At 37.6% G+C, this 20,256-nt stretch overlaps 1 gene segment (V, D, J or C); it reads right to left on the bottom strand.

The window, feature by feature from the left end:
- Positions 1-72: 72 nt before the first annotated feature.
- Positions 73-18,793, bottom strand: LOC134497175 (immunoglobulin heavy variable 3-30-like). The segment is given in 4 exon segments: positions 73-117; positions 439-558; positions 18,370-18,665; positions 18,748-18,793. Coding segments are annotated over 4 exon segments (507 nt in total).
- Between the last annotated feature and the right edge of the window lie 1,463 nt (positions 18,794-20,256).

The raw sequence follows: 20,256 nt of genomic DNA, 5'->3' as shown, positions 1-20,256 counted from the left end.
AGTCCATCCAGTAGCTGCTGCAGGTGAATCCAGAAGCTTGGCAGGAGAGACGGAGGGACTCTCCAGGCCTCCTCACGTCCCCTCCGGACTCCACCAGCTGGATCTCTGATAGGGCACCTGGAAAAAAAAAAGTCCTTCACTCAGACCTGCTGCATTTTAACACTAACACACACACACACACACACACACAGATATACAAAATGGAAAAGATTTTTGAATAGAAGGTAGAATTACCTCTGAGTAGTAAAGTTACCAAGTTTAACCACAGGATAATTTCTGCTTCCTCTAAGGAATGGAGGGGAACTGACTGGAGAACATTCAGGAAAAACACAATCTCTGTGTTTGTGGTTTTAGCCTCAGAAGAAGAATGATATGGCTCATTAAAAGAGGAAGCTCTTTGTCAATTTACATATTCCTCTAGATAAGAGGATCACTCACTCTTTTGACCTTGACACTTCTTTCAATAGACGTTGCACACGTAGCTTCAAGATGAAGGCTGGTCTGAGGAACATCAGAACAATCATCTTCATACTCATCATGTTCATCATCATCCTCATCCTGTATAACAAGGACAGGGTTATGGTAGAATAAACAAAAGAATGTAATGCAATGTCTCATGTTATCAGGAAAGTTTTTCCACATTCAACTTTTAGGATGACAAACCCCCAAGGATTAATTCAAATAAACCAACATGAGGGTGCCTTACATTTCCTTAGTGTGCGTGCTCTCTCTCTCTCTCTCTCTCTCTATATATATATATATATATATATATATATACATACATACATACATACATACATACACACATACATACACAAACACACAAACATATATATTTAATGGAAACAGAATTAATTGGGTGGAGACACAGTCATGAAGCATGATTTGCAAAGCACAGTAATTGGGTTCCTCCCATTCAGCAAGGACATCCATCTGAAAATATGAAAACGTGAATAAATCACAGCTTTTCAGACATGCTTGATTTTCTTAGCAGAAACTTTGTTTTGGCTAACAGTAAATTTATTTTTTCAATCTTTTAGGAGCAAACCTGGTAGAAGGATGATTGTCCTGGAGAACTTCATGCTTCAGTATTGTACTGTAATGTCTATAGTATTTATTAAGATACAACCAAATAAAACCTGGCTGAAAACAGTAATTTTCATAGTTACCAGCAGCAGCAGTAGCAAGCTTGTTGTTGTTTATTCATTTAGTCGCTTCCGACTCTTCGTAACTTCATGGACCAGCCCACGCCAGAGCTTCCTGTCCGTGGTCAACACCCCCAGCTCCCCCAGGGACGCGTCCGTCACCTCTAGAATGTCATCCATCCATCTTGCCATTGGTCGGCCCCACTTCCTTTGTTTCTCAGCAAAGTTTGCCTCACAGGTTTACCTCACAGGTTTCTCAGTAAAGTTTACCTCACAGGTTTACCTCACAATTTTCTCAGTACAGTTTACCTCACAGGTTTACCTCACAGGTTTCTCAGTAAACTTTACCTCACAGGTTTACCTCACAATTTTCTCAGTACAGTTTACCTCACAGGTTTACCTCACAATTTTCTCAGTAAACTTAACCTCACAGGTTTATCTCACAGGTTTCTCAGTAAAGTTTACCACACAGGTTTACCTCACAGGTTTCTCAGTAAACTTTACCTCACAGGTTTACCTCACAATTTTCTCAGTAAACTTTACCTCACAGGTTTACCTCACAGGTTTACCTCACAATTTTCTCAGTAAACTTTACCTCACAGGTTTACCTCACAGGTTTACCTCACAGGTTTCTCAGTAAACTTTACCTCACAGGTTTACCTCACAGGTTTCTCAGTAAAGTTTACCACACCAGTTTACCTCACAGGTTTCTCAGTAAACTTTACCTCACAGGTTTACCTCACAATTTCCTCAGTAAAGTTTACCTCACAGGTTTACCTCACAATTTTCTCAGTACAGTTTACCTCACAGGTTTAAGTCACAATTTTCTCAGTGAAGATTACGTCACAGGTTTATCTCACAGGTTTCTCAGTAAACTATACCTCACATATTTACCTCACAGGTTTCTCAGTAAACTTTACCTCACAGGTTTACCTCACAATTTTCTCAGTAAACTTTACCTCACAGGTTTACCTCACAGGTTTACCTCACAATTTTCTCAGTACAGTTTACCTCACAGGTTTACCTCACAGGTTTCTCAGTAAACTTTACCTCACAGGTTTACCTCACAATTTTCTCTGTAAACTTTACCTCACAGGTTTACCTCACAGGTTTCTCAGTAAAGTTTACCACACAGGTTTACCTCACAGGTTTCTCAGTAAACTTTACCTCACAGGTTTACCTCACAGGTTTCTCAGTAAAGTTTACCACACCAGTTTACCTCACAGGTTTCTCAGTAAACTTTACCTCACAGGTTTACCTCACAATTTCCTCAGTAAAGTTTACCTCACAGGTTTACCTCACAATTTTCTCAGTACAGTTTACCTCACAGGTTTACCTCACAATTTTCTCAGTGAAGATTACCTCACAGGTTTATCTCACAGGTTTCTCAGTAAACTATACCTCACATATTTACCTCACAGGTTTCTCAGTAAACTTTACCTCACAGGTTTACCTCACAATTTTCTCAGTACAGTTTACCTCACAGGTTTACCTCACAGGTTTCTCAGTAAAGTTTACCACACAGGTTTACCTCACAGGTTTACCTCACCATTTTCTCTGTAAACTTTACCTCACAGGTTTACCTCACAGGTTTCTCAGTAAACTTTACCTCACAGGTTTACCTCACAGGTTTTTCAGTAAACTTTACCTCACAGTTTTACCTCACCATTTTCTCTGTAAACTTTACCTCACAGGTTTACCTCACAGGTTTTTCAGTAAACTTTACCTCACAGTTTTACCTCACCATTTTCTCTGTAAACTTTACCTCACAGGTTTACCTCACAATTTTCTCAGTACAGTTTACCTCACAGGTTTATCTCACAGGTTTCTCAGTAAACTATACCTCACAGATTTACCTCACAGGTTGCTGAGTAAACTTTACCTCACAGGTTTACCTCACAATTTTCTCAGTAAACTATACCTCACAGATTTACCTCACAATTTTCTCAGTAAACTATACCTCACAGATTTACCTCACAGGTTTCTCAGTAAACTTTACCTCACAGGTTTACCTCACAATTTTCTCAGTACAGTTTACCTCACAGGTTTACCTCACAATTTTCTCAGTAAAGTTTACCTCACAGGTTTACCTCACAATTTTCTCAGTAAAGTTTACCTCAAAGGTTTACCTCACAAGTTTCTCAGTAAACTATACCTCACAGGTTTACCTCACAGGTTTCTCAGTAAACTTTACCTCACAGGTTTACCTCACAATTTTTTCAGTACAGTTTACCTCACAGGTTTACCTCACAATTTTCTCAGTAAAGTTTACCTCACAGCTTTACCTCACAGGTTTTTCAGTAAACTTTACCTCACAGTTTTACCTCACCATTTTCTCTGTAAACTTTACCTCACAGGTTTACCTCACAATTTTCTCAGTACAGTTTACCTCACAGGTTTATCTCACAGGTTTCTCAGTAAACTATACCTCACAGATTTACCTCACAGGTTGCTGAGTAAACTTTACCTCACAGGTTTACCTCACAATTTTCTCAGTAAACTATACCTCACAGATTTACCTCACAATTTTCTCAGTAAACTATACCTCACAGATTTACCTCACAGGTTTCTCAGTAAACTATACCTCACAGGTTTACCTCACAATTTTCTCAGTACAGTTTACCTCACAGGTTTACCTCACAATTTTCTCAGTAAAGTTTACCTCACAGATTTACCTCACAGGTTTCTCAGTAAACTTTACCTCACAGGTTTACCTCACAATTTTTTCAGTAAAGTTTACCTCAGAGGTTTACCTCACCATTTTCTCAGTAAAGTTTACCTCACAGGTTTACCTCACAGGTTTCTCAGTAAAGTTTACCACACAGGTTTACCTCACAGGTTTACCTCACCATTTTCTCTGTAAACTTTACCTCACAGGTTTACCTCACAGGTTTCTCAGTAAACTTTACCTCACAGGTTTACCTCACAGGTTTTTCAGTAAACTTTACCTCACAGTTTTACCTCACCATTTTCTCTGTAAACTTAACCTCACAGGTTTACCTTCCAGGTTTCTCAGTAAACTTTACCTCACAGGTTTACCTCACAATTTTCTCAGTAAAGTTTACCTCACAGGTTTACCTCACAATTTTCTCAGTAAAGTTTACCTCAAAGTTTTACCTCACAGGTTTCTCAGTAAACTATACCTCACAGATTTACCTCACAGGTTTCTCAGTAAATTTTACCTCACAGGTTTACCTCACAGGTTTACCTCACAATTTTCTCAGTAAAGTTTACCTCAAAGTTTTACCTCACAGGTTTCTCAGTAAACTATACCTCACAGATTTACCTCACAGGTTTCTCAGTAAACTATACCTCACAGATTTACCTCACAGGTTTCTCAGTAAATTTTACCTCACAGGTTTACCTCACCATTTTCTCTGTAAACTTTACCTCACAGGTTTACCTCACAGGTTTCTCAGTAAACTTTACCTCACAGGTTTACCTCACAATTTTCTCAGTAAAGTTTACCTCACAGGTTTACCTCACAATTTTCTCAGTACAGTTTACCTCACAGGTTTACCTCACCATTTTCTCAGTAAAGTTTACCTCAAAGGTTTACCTCACAGGTTTCTCAGTAAACTATACCTCACAGATTTACCTCACAGGTTTCTCAGTAAACTTTACCTCACAGGTTTACCTCACCATTTTCTCTGTAAACTTTACCTCACAGGTTTACCTCACAGGTTTCTCAGTAAACTTTACCTCACAGGTTTACCTCACAATTTTCTCAGTAAAGTTTACCTCACAGGTTTACCTCACAATTTTCTCAGTACAGTTTACCTCACAGGTTTACCTCACAGGTTTCTCAGTAAACTATACCTCACAGATTTACCTCACAGGTTTCTCAGTAAATTTTACCTCACAGGTTTACCTCACCATTTTCTCTGTAAACTTTACCTCACAGGTTTACCTCACAATTTTCTCAGTAAACTTTACCTCACAGGTTTACCTCACAATTTTCTCAGTAAAGTTTACCTCAAAGTTTTACCTCACAGGTTTCTCAGTAAACTATACCTCACAGATTTACCTCACAGGTTTCTCAGTAAATTTTACCTCACAGGTTTACCTCACCATTTTCTCTGTAAACTTTACCTCACAGGTTTACCTCACAGGTTTCTCAGTAAACTTTACCTCACAGGTTTACCTCACAATTTTCTCAGTAAAGTTTACCTCACAGGTTTACCTCACAATTTTCTCAGTACAGTTTACCTCACAGGTTTACCTCACCATTTTCTCAGTAAAGTTTACCTCAAAGGTTTACCTCACAGGTTTCTCAGTAAACTATACCTCACAGATTTACCTCACAGGTTTCTCAGTAAACTTTACCTCACAGGTTTACCTCACCATTTTCTCTGTAAACTTTACCTCACAGGTTTACCTCACAGGTTTCTCAGTAAACTTTACCTCACAGGTTTACCTCACAATTTTCTCAGTAAAGTTTACCTCACAGGTTTACCTCACAATTTTCTCAGTACAGTTTACCTCACAGGTTTACCTCACAGGTTTCTCAGTAAACTATACCTCACAGGTTTATCTCACAGGTTTCTCAGTAAACTTTACCTCACAGGTTTACCTCACAATTTTCTCAGTACAGTTTACCTCACAGGTTTACCTCACAGGTTTCTCAGTAAACTTTACCTCACAGGTTTACCTCACAGGTTTCTCAGTAAACTATACCTCACAGGTTTACCTCACAGGTTTCTCAGTAAACTTTACCTCACAGGTTTACCTCACAATTTTCTCAGTAAACTATACCTCACAGATTTACCTCACAGGTTTCTCAGTAAACTATACCTCACAGATTTACCTCACAATTTTCTCAGTAAAGTTTACCTCACAGGTTTACCTCACAATTTTCTCAGTAAAGTTTACCTCACAGGTTTACCTCACAGGTTTCTCAGTAAAGTTTACCTCACAGGTTTACCTCACCATTTTCTCAGTAAAGTTTACATCAAAGGTTTACCTCACAAGTTTCTCATTAAACTATACCTCACAGATTTACCTCACAATTTTCTCAGTAATGTTTACCTCACAATTTTCTCAGTACAGTTTACCTCACAGGTTTACCTCACAGGTTTCTCAGTAAAGTTTACCACACAGGTTTACCTCACAGGTTTACCTCACCATTTTCTCTGTAAACTTTACCTCACAGGTTTACCTCACAGGTTTCTCAGTAAACTTTACCTCACAGGTTTACCTCACAGGTTTTTCAGTAAACTTTACCTCACAGTTTTACCTCACCATTTTCTCTGTAAACTTTACCTCACAGGTTTACCTCACAGGTTTTTCAGTAAACTTTACCTCACAGTTTTACCTCACCATTTTCTCTGTAAACTTTACCTCACAGGTTTACCTCACAATTTTCTCAGTACAGTTTACCTCACAGGTTTATCTCACAGGTTTCTCAGTAAACTATACCTCACAGATTTACCTCACAGGTTGCTGAGTAAACTTTATCTCACAGGTTTACCTCACAATTTTCTCAGTAAACTATACCTCACAGATTTACCTCACAATTTTCTCAGTAAACTATACCTCACAGATTTACCTCACAGGTTTCTCAGTAAACTATACCTCACAGGTTTACCTCACAATTTTCTCAGTACAGTTTACCTCACAGGTTTACCTCACAATTTTCTCAGTAAAGTTTACCTCACAGATTTACCTCACAATTTTCTCAGTAAAGTTTACCTCACAGGTTTACCTCACAATTTTCTCAGTACAGTTTACCTCACAGGTTTATCTCACAGGTTTCTCAGTAAACTATACCTCACAGATTTACCTCACAGGTTTCTCAGTAAACTTTACCTCACAGGTTTACCTCACAGGTTTTTCAGTAAACTTTACCTCACAGTTTTACCTCACCATTTTCTCTGTAAACTTTACCTCACAGGTTTACCTCACAATTTTCTCAGTACAGTTTACCTCACAGGTTTATCTCACAGGTTTCTCAGTAAACTATACCTCACAGATTTACCTCACAGGTTGCTGAGTAAACTTTACCTCACAGGTTTACCTCACAATTTTCTCAGTAAACTATACCTCACAGATTTACCTCACAATTTTCTCAGTAAACTATACCTCACAGATTTACCTCACAGGTTTCTCAGTAAACTATACCTCACAGGTTTACCTCACAATTTTCTCAGTACAGTTTACCTCACAGGTTTACCTCACAATTTTCTCAGTAAAGTTTACCTCACAGATTTACCTCACAATTTTCTCAGTAAAGTTTACCTCACAGGTTTACCTCACAATTTTCTCAGTACAGTTTACCTCACAGGTTTATCTCACACGTTTCTCAGTAAACTATACCTCACAGATTTACCTCACAGGTTTCTCAGTAAACTTTACCTCACAGGTTTACCTCACAATTTTCTCAGTACAGTTTACCTCACAGGTTTACCTCACAATTTTCTCAGTAAAGTTTACCTCACAGGTTTACCTCACAATTTTCTCAGTAAAGTTTACCTCAAAGGTTTACCTCACAAGTTTCTCAGTAAACTATACCTCACAGGTTTACCTCACAGGTTTCTCAGTAAACTTTACCTCACAGGTTTACCTCACAATTTTTTCAGTACAGTTTACCTCACAGGTTTACCTCACAATTTTCTCAGTAAAGTTTACCTCACAGGTTTACCTCACAATTTTCTCAGTAAAGTTTACCTCAAAGGTTTACCTCACAAGTTTCTCAGTAAACTATACCTCACAGGTTTACCTCACAGGTTTCTCAGTAAACTTTACCTCACAGGTTTACCTCACAATTTTCTCAGTAAACTATACCTCACAGATTTACCTCACAGGTTTCTCAGTAAACTATACCTCACAGATTTACCTCACAATTTTCTCAGTAAAGTTTACCTCACAGGTTTACCTCACCATTTTCTCAGTAAAGTTTACCTCACAGGTTTACCTCACAGGTTTCTCAGTAAAGTTTACCACACAGGTTTACCTCACAGGTTTACCTCACCATTTTCTCTGTAAACTTTACCTCACAGGTTTACCTCACAGGTTTCTCAGTAAACTTTACCTCACAGGTTTACCTCACAGGTTTTTCAGTAAACTTTACCTCACAGTTTTACCTCACCATTTTCTCTGTAAACTTAACCTCACAGGTTTACCTTCCAGGTTTCTCAGTAAACTTTACCTCACAGGTTTACCTCACAATTTTCTCAGTAAAGTTTACCTCACAGGTTTACCTCACAATTTTCTCAGTAAAGTTTACCTCAAAGTTTTACCTCACAGGTTTCTCAGTAAACTATACCTCACAGATTTACCTCACAGGTTTCTCAGTAAATTTTACCTCACAGGTTTACCTCACCATTTTCTCTGTAAACTTTACCTCACAGGTTTACCTCACAGGTTTCTCAGTAAACTTTACCTCACAGGTTTACCTCACAATTTTCTCAGTAAAGTTTACCTCACAGGTTTACCTCACAATTTTCTCAGTACAGTTTACCTCACAGGTTTACCTCACCATTTTCTCAGTAAAGTTTACCTCAAAGGTTTACCTCACAGGTTTCTCAGTAAACTATACCTCACAGATTTACCTCACAGGTTTCTCAGTAAACTTTACCTCACAGGTTTACCTCACCATTTTCTCTGTAAACTTTACCTCACAGGTTTACCTCACAGGTTTCTCAGTAAACTTTACCTCACAGGTTTACCTCACAATTTTCTCAGTAAAGTTTACCTCACAGGTTTACCTCACAATTTTCTCAGTACAGTTTACCTCACAGGTTTACCTCACAGGTTTCTCAGTAAACTATACCTCACAGGTTTATCTCACAGGTTTCTCAGTAAACTTTACCTCACAGGTTTACCTCACAATTTTCTCAGTACAGTTTACCTCACAGGTTTACCTCACAGGTTTCTCAGTAAACTTTACCTCACAGGTTTACCTCACAGGTTTCTCAGTAAACTATACCTCACAGGTTTACCTCACAGGTTTCTCAGTAAACTTTACCTCACAGGTTTACCTCACAATTTTCTCAGTAAACTATACCTCACAGATTTACCTCACAGGTTTCTCAGTAAACTATACCTCACAGATTTACCTCACAATTTTCTCAGTAAAGTTTACCTCACAGGTTTACCTCACAATTTTCTCAGTAAAGTTTACCTCACAGGTTTACCTCACAGGTTTCTCAGTAAAGTTTACCTCACAGGTTTACCTCACCATTTTCTCAGTAAAGTTTACATCAAAGGTTTACCTCACAAGTTTCTCATTAAACTATACCTCACAGATTTACCTCACAATTTTCTCAGTAATGTTTACCTCACAATTTTCTCAGTACAGTTTACCTCACAGGTTTACCTCACAGGTTTCTCAGTAAAGTTTACCACACAGGTTTACCTCACAGGTTTACCTCACCATTTTCTCTGTAAACTTTACCTCACAGGTTTACCTCACAGGTTTCTCAGTAAACTTTACCTCACAGGTTTACCTCACAGGTTTTTCAGTAAACTTTACCTCACAGTTTTACCTCACCATTTTCTCTGTAAACTTTACCTCACAGGTTTACCTCACAGGTTTTTCAGTAAACTTTACCTCACAGTTTTACCTCACCATTTTCTCTGTAAACTTTACCTCACAGGTTTACCTCACAATTTTCTCAGTACAGTTTACCTCACACGTTTATCTCACAGGTTTCTCAGTAAACTATACCTCACAGATTTACCTCACAGGTTGCTGAGTAAACTTTACCTCACAGGTTTACCTCACAATTTTCTCAGTAAACTATACCTCACAGATTTACCTCACAATTTTCTCAGTAAACTATACCTCACAGATTTACCTCACAGGTTTCTCAGTAAACTATACCTCACAGGTTTACCTCACAATTTTCTCAGTACAGTTTACCTCACAGGTTTACCTCACAATTTTCTCAGTAAAGTTTACCTCACAGATTTACCTCACAATTTTCTCAGTACAGTTTACCTCACAGGTTTATCTCACAGGTTTCTCAGTAAACTATACCTCACAGATTTACCTCACAGGTTTCTCAGTAAACTTTACCTCACAGGTTTACCTCACAATTTTCTCAGTACAGTTTACCTCACAGGTTTACCTCACAATTTTCTCAGTAAAGTTTACCTCACAGGTTTACCTCACAATTTTCTCAGTAAAGTTTACCTCACAGGTTTACCTCACAATTTTCTCAGTAAAGTTTACCTCAAAGGTTTACCTCACAAGTTTCTCAGTAAACTATACCTCACAGGTTTACCTCACAGGTTTCTCAGTAAACTTTACCTCACAGGTTTACCTCACAATTTTTTCAGTACAGTTTACCTCACAGGTTTACCTCACAATTTTCTCAGTAAAGTTTACCTCACAGGTTTACCTCACAATTTTCTCAGTAAAGTTTACCTCAAAGGTTTACCTCACAAGTTTCTCAGTAAACTATACCTCACAGGTTTACCTCACAGGTTTCTCAGTAAACTTTACCTCACAGGTTTACCTCACAATTTTCTCAGTAAACTATACCTCACAGATTTACCTCACAGGTTTCTCAGTAAACTATACCTCACAGATTTACCTCACAATTTTCTCAGTAAAGTTTACCTCACAGGTTTACCTCATAATTTTCTCAGTAAAGTTTACCTCACAGGTTTACCTCACCATTTTCTCAGTAAAGTTTACATCAAAGGTTTACCTCACAAGTTTCTCATTAAACTATACCTCACAGATTTACCTCACAATTTTCTCAGTAATGTTTACCTCACAATTTTCTCAGTACAGTTTACCTCACAGGTTTACCTCACAGGTTTCTCAGTAAACTTTACCTCACAGGTTTACCTCACAGGTTTTTCAGTAAACTTTACCTCACAGTTTTACCTCACCATTTTCTCTGTAAACTTAACCTCACAGGTTTACCTTCCAGGTTTCTCAGTAAACTTTACCTCACAGGTTTACCTCACAGGTTTCTCAGTAAACTTTACCTCACAGGTTTACCTCACAATTTTCTCAGTACAGTTTACCTCACAGGTTTACCTCACAGGTTTCTCAGTAAACTATACCTCACAGGTTTATCTCACAGGTTTCTCAGTAAACTTTACCTCACAGGTTTACCTCACAGGTTTCTCAGTAAAGTTTACCACACAGGTTTACCTCACAGGTTTCTCAGTAAACTTTACCTCACAGGTTTACCTCTCAGGTTTCTCAGTAAACTTTACCTCACAGGTTTACCTCACCATTTTCTCTGTAAACTTAACCTCACAGGTTTACCTCCCAGGTTTCTCAGTAAACTTTACCTCACAGGTTTACCTCACAGGTTTCTCAGTAAACTTTACCTCACAGGTTTACCTCACAATTTTCTCAGTAAAGTTTACCTCACAGGTTTACCTCACAATTTTCTCAGTAAAGTTTACCTCACAGGTTTACCTCACAATTTTCTCAGTAAAGTTTACCTCACAGGTTTACCTCACAATTTTCTCAGTAAAGTTTACCTCACAGGTTTACCTCACAATTTTCTCAGTAAAGTTTACCTCACAGGTTTACCTCACAATTTTCTCAGTATTATTAAAAGGATTTAAATCTGTAGAAAACTAATAAGAAGGAATATTAGGCGAAAATATATGAATAAGATTGGAGCCATAAAATGCCTTTGTTTTGAATTGTTGTTAAAAATGATAGGATGGGTCTTTGAAGGCTGGACACTAGAGGGAACTAGGAGGAACTCAACATTACAATGAAGGAATATGTAGTGTAGGTTTGTGGAAGCAAAGGAATGAACTTACCGGTTCAAAACAAATGCAGTGCAATAAAAGAGACATCCGGAGCTAACTGTGAAATTTACATTTTCAGAAATTTTCAGGAAGAAAAATGGCAGAATGAAATCCAAAAGAGGGGAGGGACTGTCCTCCCTCAACATCTTGGCACCCCTCCTTGGAGGTTACTGCAATGTGTCTCTGTACTACGGCAGAACTTCGAAATGTGGAACAAGTGATTAATCCATACAAATGACCATTTTCTTGCATTTTCTTCAGGTCAAATAAAGCTGTGCAGGGCAAGTCTCTGCCAATTCAGAACACTCTTTCTAGAATCCATTATTCAACCAATTGTGGACAAAATTTGTTAAACACCCACTAGACTTATCTCCAAACATTGTGATAAAGCTTTGTTTCCTTATAGATGGCTTCTTAAAGAAATTAGAATTAATTAGATGCCAACATGACTCCAGAAGAAGAAACACTTATTTGCAAACTACAGTTTCTGGGTCCAATCAACAGCCATGGTCAAGGAGAACAGGTTACTTTTAAATTGTCCTGCTGTGTGGGCTGAGAAAGGGGAAGGAATCATTCTGTATCTTCAAGTCAGTTCACTTTACCCAAAAAGAGGAAAGAAAGACCAGTGTTGACATTGTCTTGTCTTGTAGAGGGAGCTGTAATTGCAGTGAGTTTTCATCCAAAAATGGTGGAAATGATCAGCCTCAGAAGTGTCATCCCCTCTGAATAAACCCTTTCTCCTGGCTGCATATTCAGGGGGATTTTGCAGACCATCAGTGCCCCCTAGTGGAAAACTGGAGAAGATGAGGCAGAAGCCTTAACTCTCCGAGGAGATGCCTGTATTCTAATTGGGGAAGGGAGGTAGGAAGAAGTTACTGAGGTTTGGAAGACCGAAAACAGGTCCAATGAGAGATGTGGGGACAGCATCAGGGCTTGTAAGAATTAGGGCTGTGTAATAATTATATTATTAAAAATTTTGCTGCTGACAACAAAGGAAATAGAAATGAAATTAAGATATGCAAAACAAAGACACTTTGAATTTGCTGATAAACCAGTAAAATGGCTGGCTTATAAAATAAGGAAAGATAGGGAGAAGAAAATGATTATTAAAATAAGGGAAAATAATAAAGACTTAGTTAATAATAAAAGAATCAAAAAAAGCATTTTATATTTTTTTTCACACTTATATGAAAAACGAGAAATTTCATTAGATAAAATTGAGGAATATTTAAATATGCAAAATCTCCCCAAACTCTCACAAACTCTACAAGTAGTAATTAACAGTCCAATATCAAATCAAGAAATAAGAGAAGCTATAAGGAAACTCAAAATAGGAAAAAAAAACCGAGACCTGATGGTATATCGGCAGGATACTACAAACACTTTATAGAACAAATTATAAACCCATTTAGAGATTTATTGAATTTGATTATAGATGGATCAAAAATACCAGAGACATGGGCTGAAGATAACATAACACTTACACCAAAGGAATAACAAGACCCAACTCTACCCAAAAACTATAGACCAGTATCAGTTTTAAGTAATGACTACAAAATTTTTACTTCAATATTAGCAGAAAGATTAAAACAATTCTACAAGGAATTATTGATCAAGATCAGAGTGTTTTTTTGTGAAAAAAGACAATTGAAACTTAATCTATGAACCGTGATTTACATTTTGGAATATGCACAACATCATAACAAATGCCAGACAGCTTTAATATTTTTAGATGCTGAAAAAGCATTTGAAAATTTGAAATGGTCTTGTAGAGAAAATGCAATTTGGGAAATCATTTGTGAAAGGGATTGAAGCAATATAATCAACACAAAGAGCTAAGATTATACTGAATGATGAATTGACAGATAACTGCAAAATAGAAAAAGGAATGAGACAGGTATGTCCCCTATCACCTCTCTTATTTATCCTACTCCTACAAGTTTTGAATAGAGATATAAGAGGGGATGGTCAAATAAAAGGAGTAAAAATTAAATATATATATATATATAAATTAAAGGCATTTGCAGATGACCTAGTATTTATATTACAAAATGGCCTAGGTTCTATGGAACATTTGTTGAAGAAATTAAAGGAATTTGGAGAAGTGGCAGGATTTAAGGTAAATAAACAAAAAACAAAAATGTTGAGTAAAAAGATGACTCAAAAACAAGAAACTTTAATATCTAAATCAGGTTTTACAATAGAAAAAAAGTTTAGATACTTAGGAGTAATATTATCAACATTATTGATAATATATTATTTCAAAATAATTGCGGGAAACTTTGGAAGGAAATAAAACTTGATATGGAAGGATGGGGAAAATTACAACTATCTTTACTAGGAAAGATATCCATAATCAAAATGAATGTATTACCAAAGATGCTATTTCTTCTCCAAACATTACCAACACTAATTAATGAAAAAAATATTTAAAGTATGGCAAAAAGATATCTCAAATTTTATTTGGCAAGGAAAAAGTCCAAGCATTCAATTTAAATTATTACAAGATGCTAAAGAAACCGGAGGGTTGGGGTTACCAGATCTTAAATTGTTCTTTGAAGCTTGTTGCTTTCTGTGGAGAAGAGAATGGTTAACGTTAGAAAATACAAAACTTCTACAGCGAGAGGGACATGAACTTAGATTTGGGTGGCATGCATCTATTTGGTATGAAAAAGAAAAATGAACAAAGAATTTAGAAATCATACTATGAGAAAAGTATTACTGAGGGTTTGGGATAAACATAAAAGTAGATTATTACCAAATATAGCAATGTGGATATCGCCACAAGAAGCTTTTGCAAGGACGGAAAGTTCAGATGATAAGATAAAATGGTTAAGATATAAAGAAATAATAAAATATGAACAAGATACACCTGTGCTAAAAACAAGAGAAGAAATAGGAGGAGAAGGAGACCGGTGTCATTGGTTCACATATATGCAGTTAAATGAACGATTTAAATGAGATTAAAAATATATATAAATTTAAAAAAGAGAAAACAGAGATCGAAAAACAGTTATATATAAATAATGAGCATATTATGACAAAGATGTATAAAATGTTACTACAATTAAATCAAGAAGATGAACAAGTTAAAGAGTATGATTAACTGGGCAAGAAATTTTGGATATAATATTTTATTAGAGAACTGGGAAAAATGTGAACAAAGGGATTAAAATTTACTTTGTCTTCTAATTTAAAGGAAAACTTGTATAAAATGTTGTACAGATGGTACCTAACCCCACAAAAAATAGCAAAAATGTATAAAAACGTTTCTAATGTATGTTGGAAATGTTCACAAAAGGAAGGAACATTTTCCCATTTATGGTGGACCTGTACAAAAGAAGAAAAAATCTGGGCACAAATACTTGAGATGATCCAGAAAATTCTTAAGACAGAAATTGTAAAAAAAAAAACAGAATTATTTTTATTAGCTATAATGGAAGAGGATATAGAGAGAAAATATGGTAATTTATTATTATATATGATCAAAGCAGCTAGGATTATATATGCACAATATGGGAAAAAGGAAAACATACCAACAATAGAGGAGTGGGTGATGAAAATATTGGAGCTACCACAGATGGCGGAATTAACAATTTTAATAAAAGAAAAAAAATATTACGAGATTTAAAGAAATATGGCAACCGATATTAGATTATCTGTATACAATCAAAAAAAGTGAAGAGATGATAATGGGATTTATATATTAAAGAAATAAATAAGTAGAAATAATAGTAACTTAAGGGAAAATAACGATAAGAGAGATATAAAGATAACTATTTATATATCTATAACTACAAAAGTCAGAAACCATGTCTCAGTATGTTGTTATTGTTATTGTCTTACTTGTTTATATGTGTACATGTGGTGTTAGGTGTATTCTAGAATGTTATATGTGTCAACAATGTTTTATGATTTTGTATTCTATTTTAATGGATAAAAAGTTACCTCAAAAAAAAAAAGAAGAGATTAAAGATCAAGATTGTTAAACATAAAGGGAAGGCATGTAAAGTTGGTTTATTTGATCAATGTTAAAATATGTATGTTGTTATTTCTGCTAACTGTTAATGGACTTTTGCTAATTAGGACTGAATGATGAGGCTTTAAGAATTTGTTTATAGATAAGAGATGAGATATGGGAAAAAGAGAACTTCTGTGGAAGTATCAGAGAAGGTGAAAAGTTACTGCAATTGTTTGTCTTTGTGATGAAGGGGGAAGTCATTTCTTCATACATCTCTTTTCTTGTTTCTTTCATTCATTCATTCATTCATTCATTCATTCATATATATATATATATATATATATATATATATCCTCTGTACTTTATATTTTTATTGTTATTCTTTTTTTATTTTTCTTAGTTTGTATTAGTTTTTCATCTTTAAACTTTGATTAAAATTATTGGAATTAGTTATCCCCAAATTTCTTTCAACAGTAAATACTTTTGGTGGCGCTGCGGGTTAAACCGCTGAGCTGTCGATCGGAAGGTCGGCGGTTCGAAACCGCGCGGCGGGGTGAGCTCCCGTTGTTAATCCCAGCTCCTGCTCACCTAGCAGTTCGAAAACATGCAAATGTGAGTAGATCAATAGGTACCGCTTCGGCGGGAAGGTAACGGCGTTCCGAGTCGTCATGCTGGCCACATGACCCGGAAGTGTCTACGGACAACGCCGGCTCCAAGGCTTAGAAACGGAGATGAGCACCGCCCCCTAGAGTCGGATTCGACTGGACTTTACGTCAAGGGAAACCTTTACCTTTACCTTCTGACTAAGATGCAAACGTTCTTTTAAAAAGAGTGAACAAACGTGTAGGTGGTGTTAGAAAGGAGGTGGAAAAGCAGGGTCATTTGTGAAAGCCTATGCGAAGTGAGACACTAGAGAGTCTCTGGAATTGTGGTGTGCTCCATCTACTACACTTCACTCTTCTGGCACTGGTCCTAGTAGATTCGTATCCACTGACCTGATTTCACAGATAGCGACAATACTTGAGTTGCATATTTGGCTTGCATTTCAGCTTCAGCACAACAGCATTTGAACAGATTCAGAAAGTGGTAGGCCTGTTGTATGTAATGGAGAGAATACTGGCCATGGCTTAGGAGGCTGCAATGAAGAACAGAAGTACCTGTCAAGCAATCAAACTTGGGCTCATGACCAAAGGCAAATTGAGGTTCAAACAGGGGTTGTGTGAGCGAATTTAACCTGGAGATGAAGAAGCTAAGCAAATCCATGACCATGAGGGTCCCGCCCCCAAGCAAAATAGTCGGGCAAGTAGGCTAAAATTGTATTTGAGCAGCAGAGTTCCTCAAGAGGACTCTTGCAAGGCTGTAAAGAGGACAGTGAGCGGAGAGGAACACGTACAGAGGTTTTATCTCCTGAATGAGTGGATAGGGAGAAGTTAGAGACTGATTTGTATTATTCAGAAGGCATCAGGTGGTTCCTCAACTAAGTTAAGGTAATTTAATACATCATAAAGTGTAGGGGTTATTTTTTGTATCATGTATTTCTTACAATTTTGATTTTCACTCCTATTGCATACTGCTTCATAGCTGTTGCCTGCATACTTATTCATAATGTAACAACATGTATTTAGAGACTGAGGCTTCTGAAATAAACAAGGCTCTTGGCTGAAAAAAAAAAAAGAATTAGGGCTGTGAAGGCTATTCTTGGTCGGAGGTGGGGAGGAAATATTCCTGAACAACCTAGAATATGACTTTCCCTGGAATTGACTTGAAACCCCCGATCTACGTTCCTTTTTCTATTCTAAGTATTATAACACGACCACAATTAGGCTACCCTTGGCCTGATGTTTTTAGGCCTTATTTTCTGACTTCTGCCCCATTCCTTGGTGTCACACCACACCACACCCTTGCAGGCCTTGCAGCATCCTGAATTTATTACTACATTTCGACTGCTAGGAGAGGAAAATGATTGTAAACATATTTAAACTTCCAAATGCCTATATGTGTCTGCATACGTTCATGTGTGTGTGTCTTTTTGGGTGTACATATATGTAGAACATCTATGGATAGAGGGAGAGAGGATATATAGACACAGAAACAAAAGCACATAAAGAGGGAGAGGAGAAGATCTGTGTCTCAAGAAAGAGTCAATGAGGGTTGAATTTCAAGACCAATAAAAGAATGAAGAGTGCTAATTACTGAATCAATTCTGTATTTCTTGATACTTTTTGAGAGCAGAACGTGAGGACAATTTCCCTTTGCTGTCTTTAAGGAGGATTAAAAAAAAGAAAAGACACTATTCAATTTATATTCTGTACTGAGATTTGCCATTTTCTTCCTATCCAAATGGAAAACAGATCCCCGAATGCCCAGGCCAAGATCAGCTCTTTGTTCCTCTTGGCACTCAGGAAGCTTTCTCAGGTCCCTCTCAAGTCTCCTGGGAAAATCCAGCCTTCTGGGGCTGAGCTGACTTGCAGAGCGGCTCTGAGGAAGGGAAGGTTTTTGCCAGGCTTCAGACTCACTTCCTCTCACTGTGTCCCTCGCACAGTAATAGACTGCCGAGTCCTCCAGTTTAAGGCTGTTCATTTGCAGATAGACTTGGCTTTTGGAGTTGTCCCTGGAGATGGTGAAGCGTCCCTTCACTTTGTCCGAGTAGTAAGTGTCAGATGAACCAATCGCTGCAACCCATTCCAGCCCTTTTCCAGGGGCCTGTCTCACCCAGTGCATGCCGTAGCTGCCGAAGTCAAATCCAGAGCCTTGGCAGGAGAGACGGAGGGACTCTCCAGGCCTCCTCACGTCCCCTCCGGACTCCACCAGCTGGGCCTCTGACAGGACACCTAAAATAAAAGTTGTTTTAATGAGCTCTCCTTTATGCAAGGATTAAAATGGAAAGAACCTGAATAGGGAAGAAACAATTACCTCTGAGAACTGCTAGTAAGGAAAAGAAATACAGCCACAGGATCATTTTTGCTCCTGTTAAGGAATAGAGGGGAACTGAGAGGAAAGCATTCAGGAAAGGGCACAAACTTTGTGTTGGTGGGTGTAGCCTGAAAAGAGACACCCTGGGGCTCCTTTAAAGTGGAAATTGTGGCCTGATTTACATATCGCTCAGCATAAAAGAGCCCCTCATTTCAAGTAACGGTTTTAAGGTGACAGCAAGAAATCAGGCATTGAAATTTCCTCAAATAGCCATGTTACAGTCCAGACATAAAAAGGATGGCACATCGGAGTTCAAAATGGTTGCTCCACCGTTGTTCCCTTGACCACGTTCTTTGGAAGAAACCAAATTAAGTCAATGCAGACCAAGCCATAAGGCCCAATTAATAGGCCACAGATTGGTTTTACATACACATCCAGGACTCAAAGTTGGAATATAAATCATTGGAAGCCTGTATAATGTTTCTTATTGGTTTGGTTTTTAACTCAGCAACCGTACTGATTACTAATATTGGGGTTTTTTTGGGTGGCCATTTTTATGGTCTTATATGTTATTAGCTGCCCAGAGTTAATTCTTACTAAGACTCAAAAAACTCGCTCTCCTACACTTATTCCATGGACTGAGAAACAGAGATAAATGACTTTTCATTTTCCAAACAATTCAGTCTGTTCTATATTTAGCAAAGCACATCTGTTCTCAACTCGGATGTGGCTTCATGGTGAGGAATGTAATCTCTTGGGATGTTAAATTTCTTTGAATTGCCTTCAGTGGTCTCTCAAGAAAATGAGAGTAAAAGTAATGATGTCTCCGAAGTGAGACAAGGCCTGCAGACCCTTCCTTTGCTCCCCTCCCCCTCCCCCACCCCCACCCCAGACATATGCAAAGCCATTCCGTGTGGCAACACTGCCCCCTGGTGGAAAACCTGAGGTGGGCAGGCATCTACTTAACTATCCAAAGAGATTCTTGCATTAAGAAATGATAATTAGGGTTCAAAAGAAATGAAAGAGCTCCAGGAAAGTTATGCTGCTCTAGGGAGTAATCAAAATATGCACTTTTGGTATATGACAGGAAATTCCTTTTGATGGGTTTTTCTATGAGATACTGTATATTCCTGAGGTCGTGTATTCTTATTTTTTCTCCTAAATTTCATGAAATCGTGTAAAAACGAGTTGGGAAGGACCATCTCATTCGTCTAGTACAAACCATCCCTAACGGGTGGGGAGTCAGACCCTCTCTGCAGACCTCCAACCAAAAGAGGCTGTTCCAGCCAAATTGAAGCAGGTCCCCCTCGTTCTTCCCTCGGCCTCGTTTTACTCTAGGCAGACCGGGTTGGAAGGGCTTATCATTGGTCAAAATCTGCTCTATATCTGTTCTGAATTCTCTCTGATAGGAGAATAATTCTTAGCACCTCTTGTCCTTCTTCTACCATTCATTTGCAAATTATTTTGCTTAATATCAGACTTAGAGGAAATCATAATTCTATCCTCTTT

The sequence above is a fragment of the Candoia aspera genome, chromosome 4, assembly GCF_035149785.1.
Source record: "Candoia aspera isolate rCanAsp1 chromosome 4, rCanAsp1.hap2, whole genome shotgun sequence".
In the NCBI taxonomy this organism is placed as follows: Eukaryota; Metazoa; Chordata; class Lepidosauria; order Squamata; family Boidae; genus Candoia; species Candoia aspera.
This window is presented reverse-complemented; position numbering and strand designations above follow the sequence as displayed.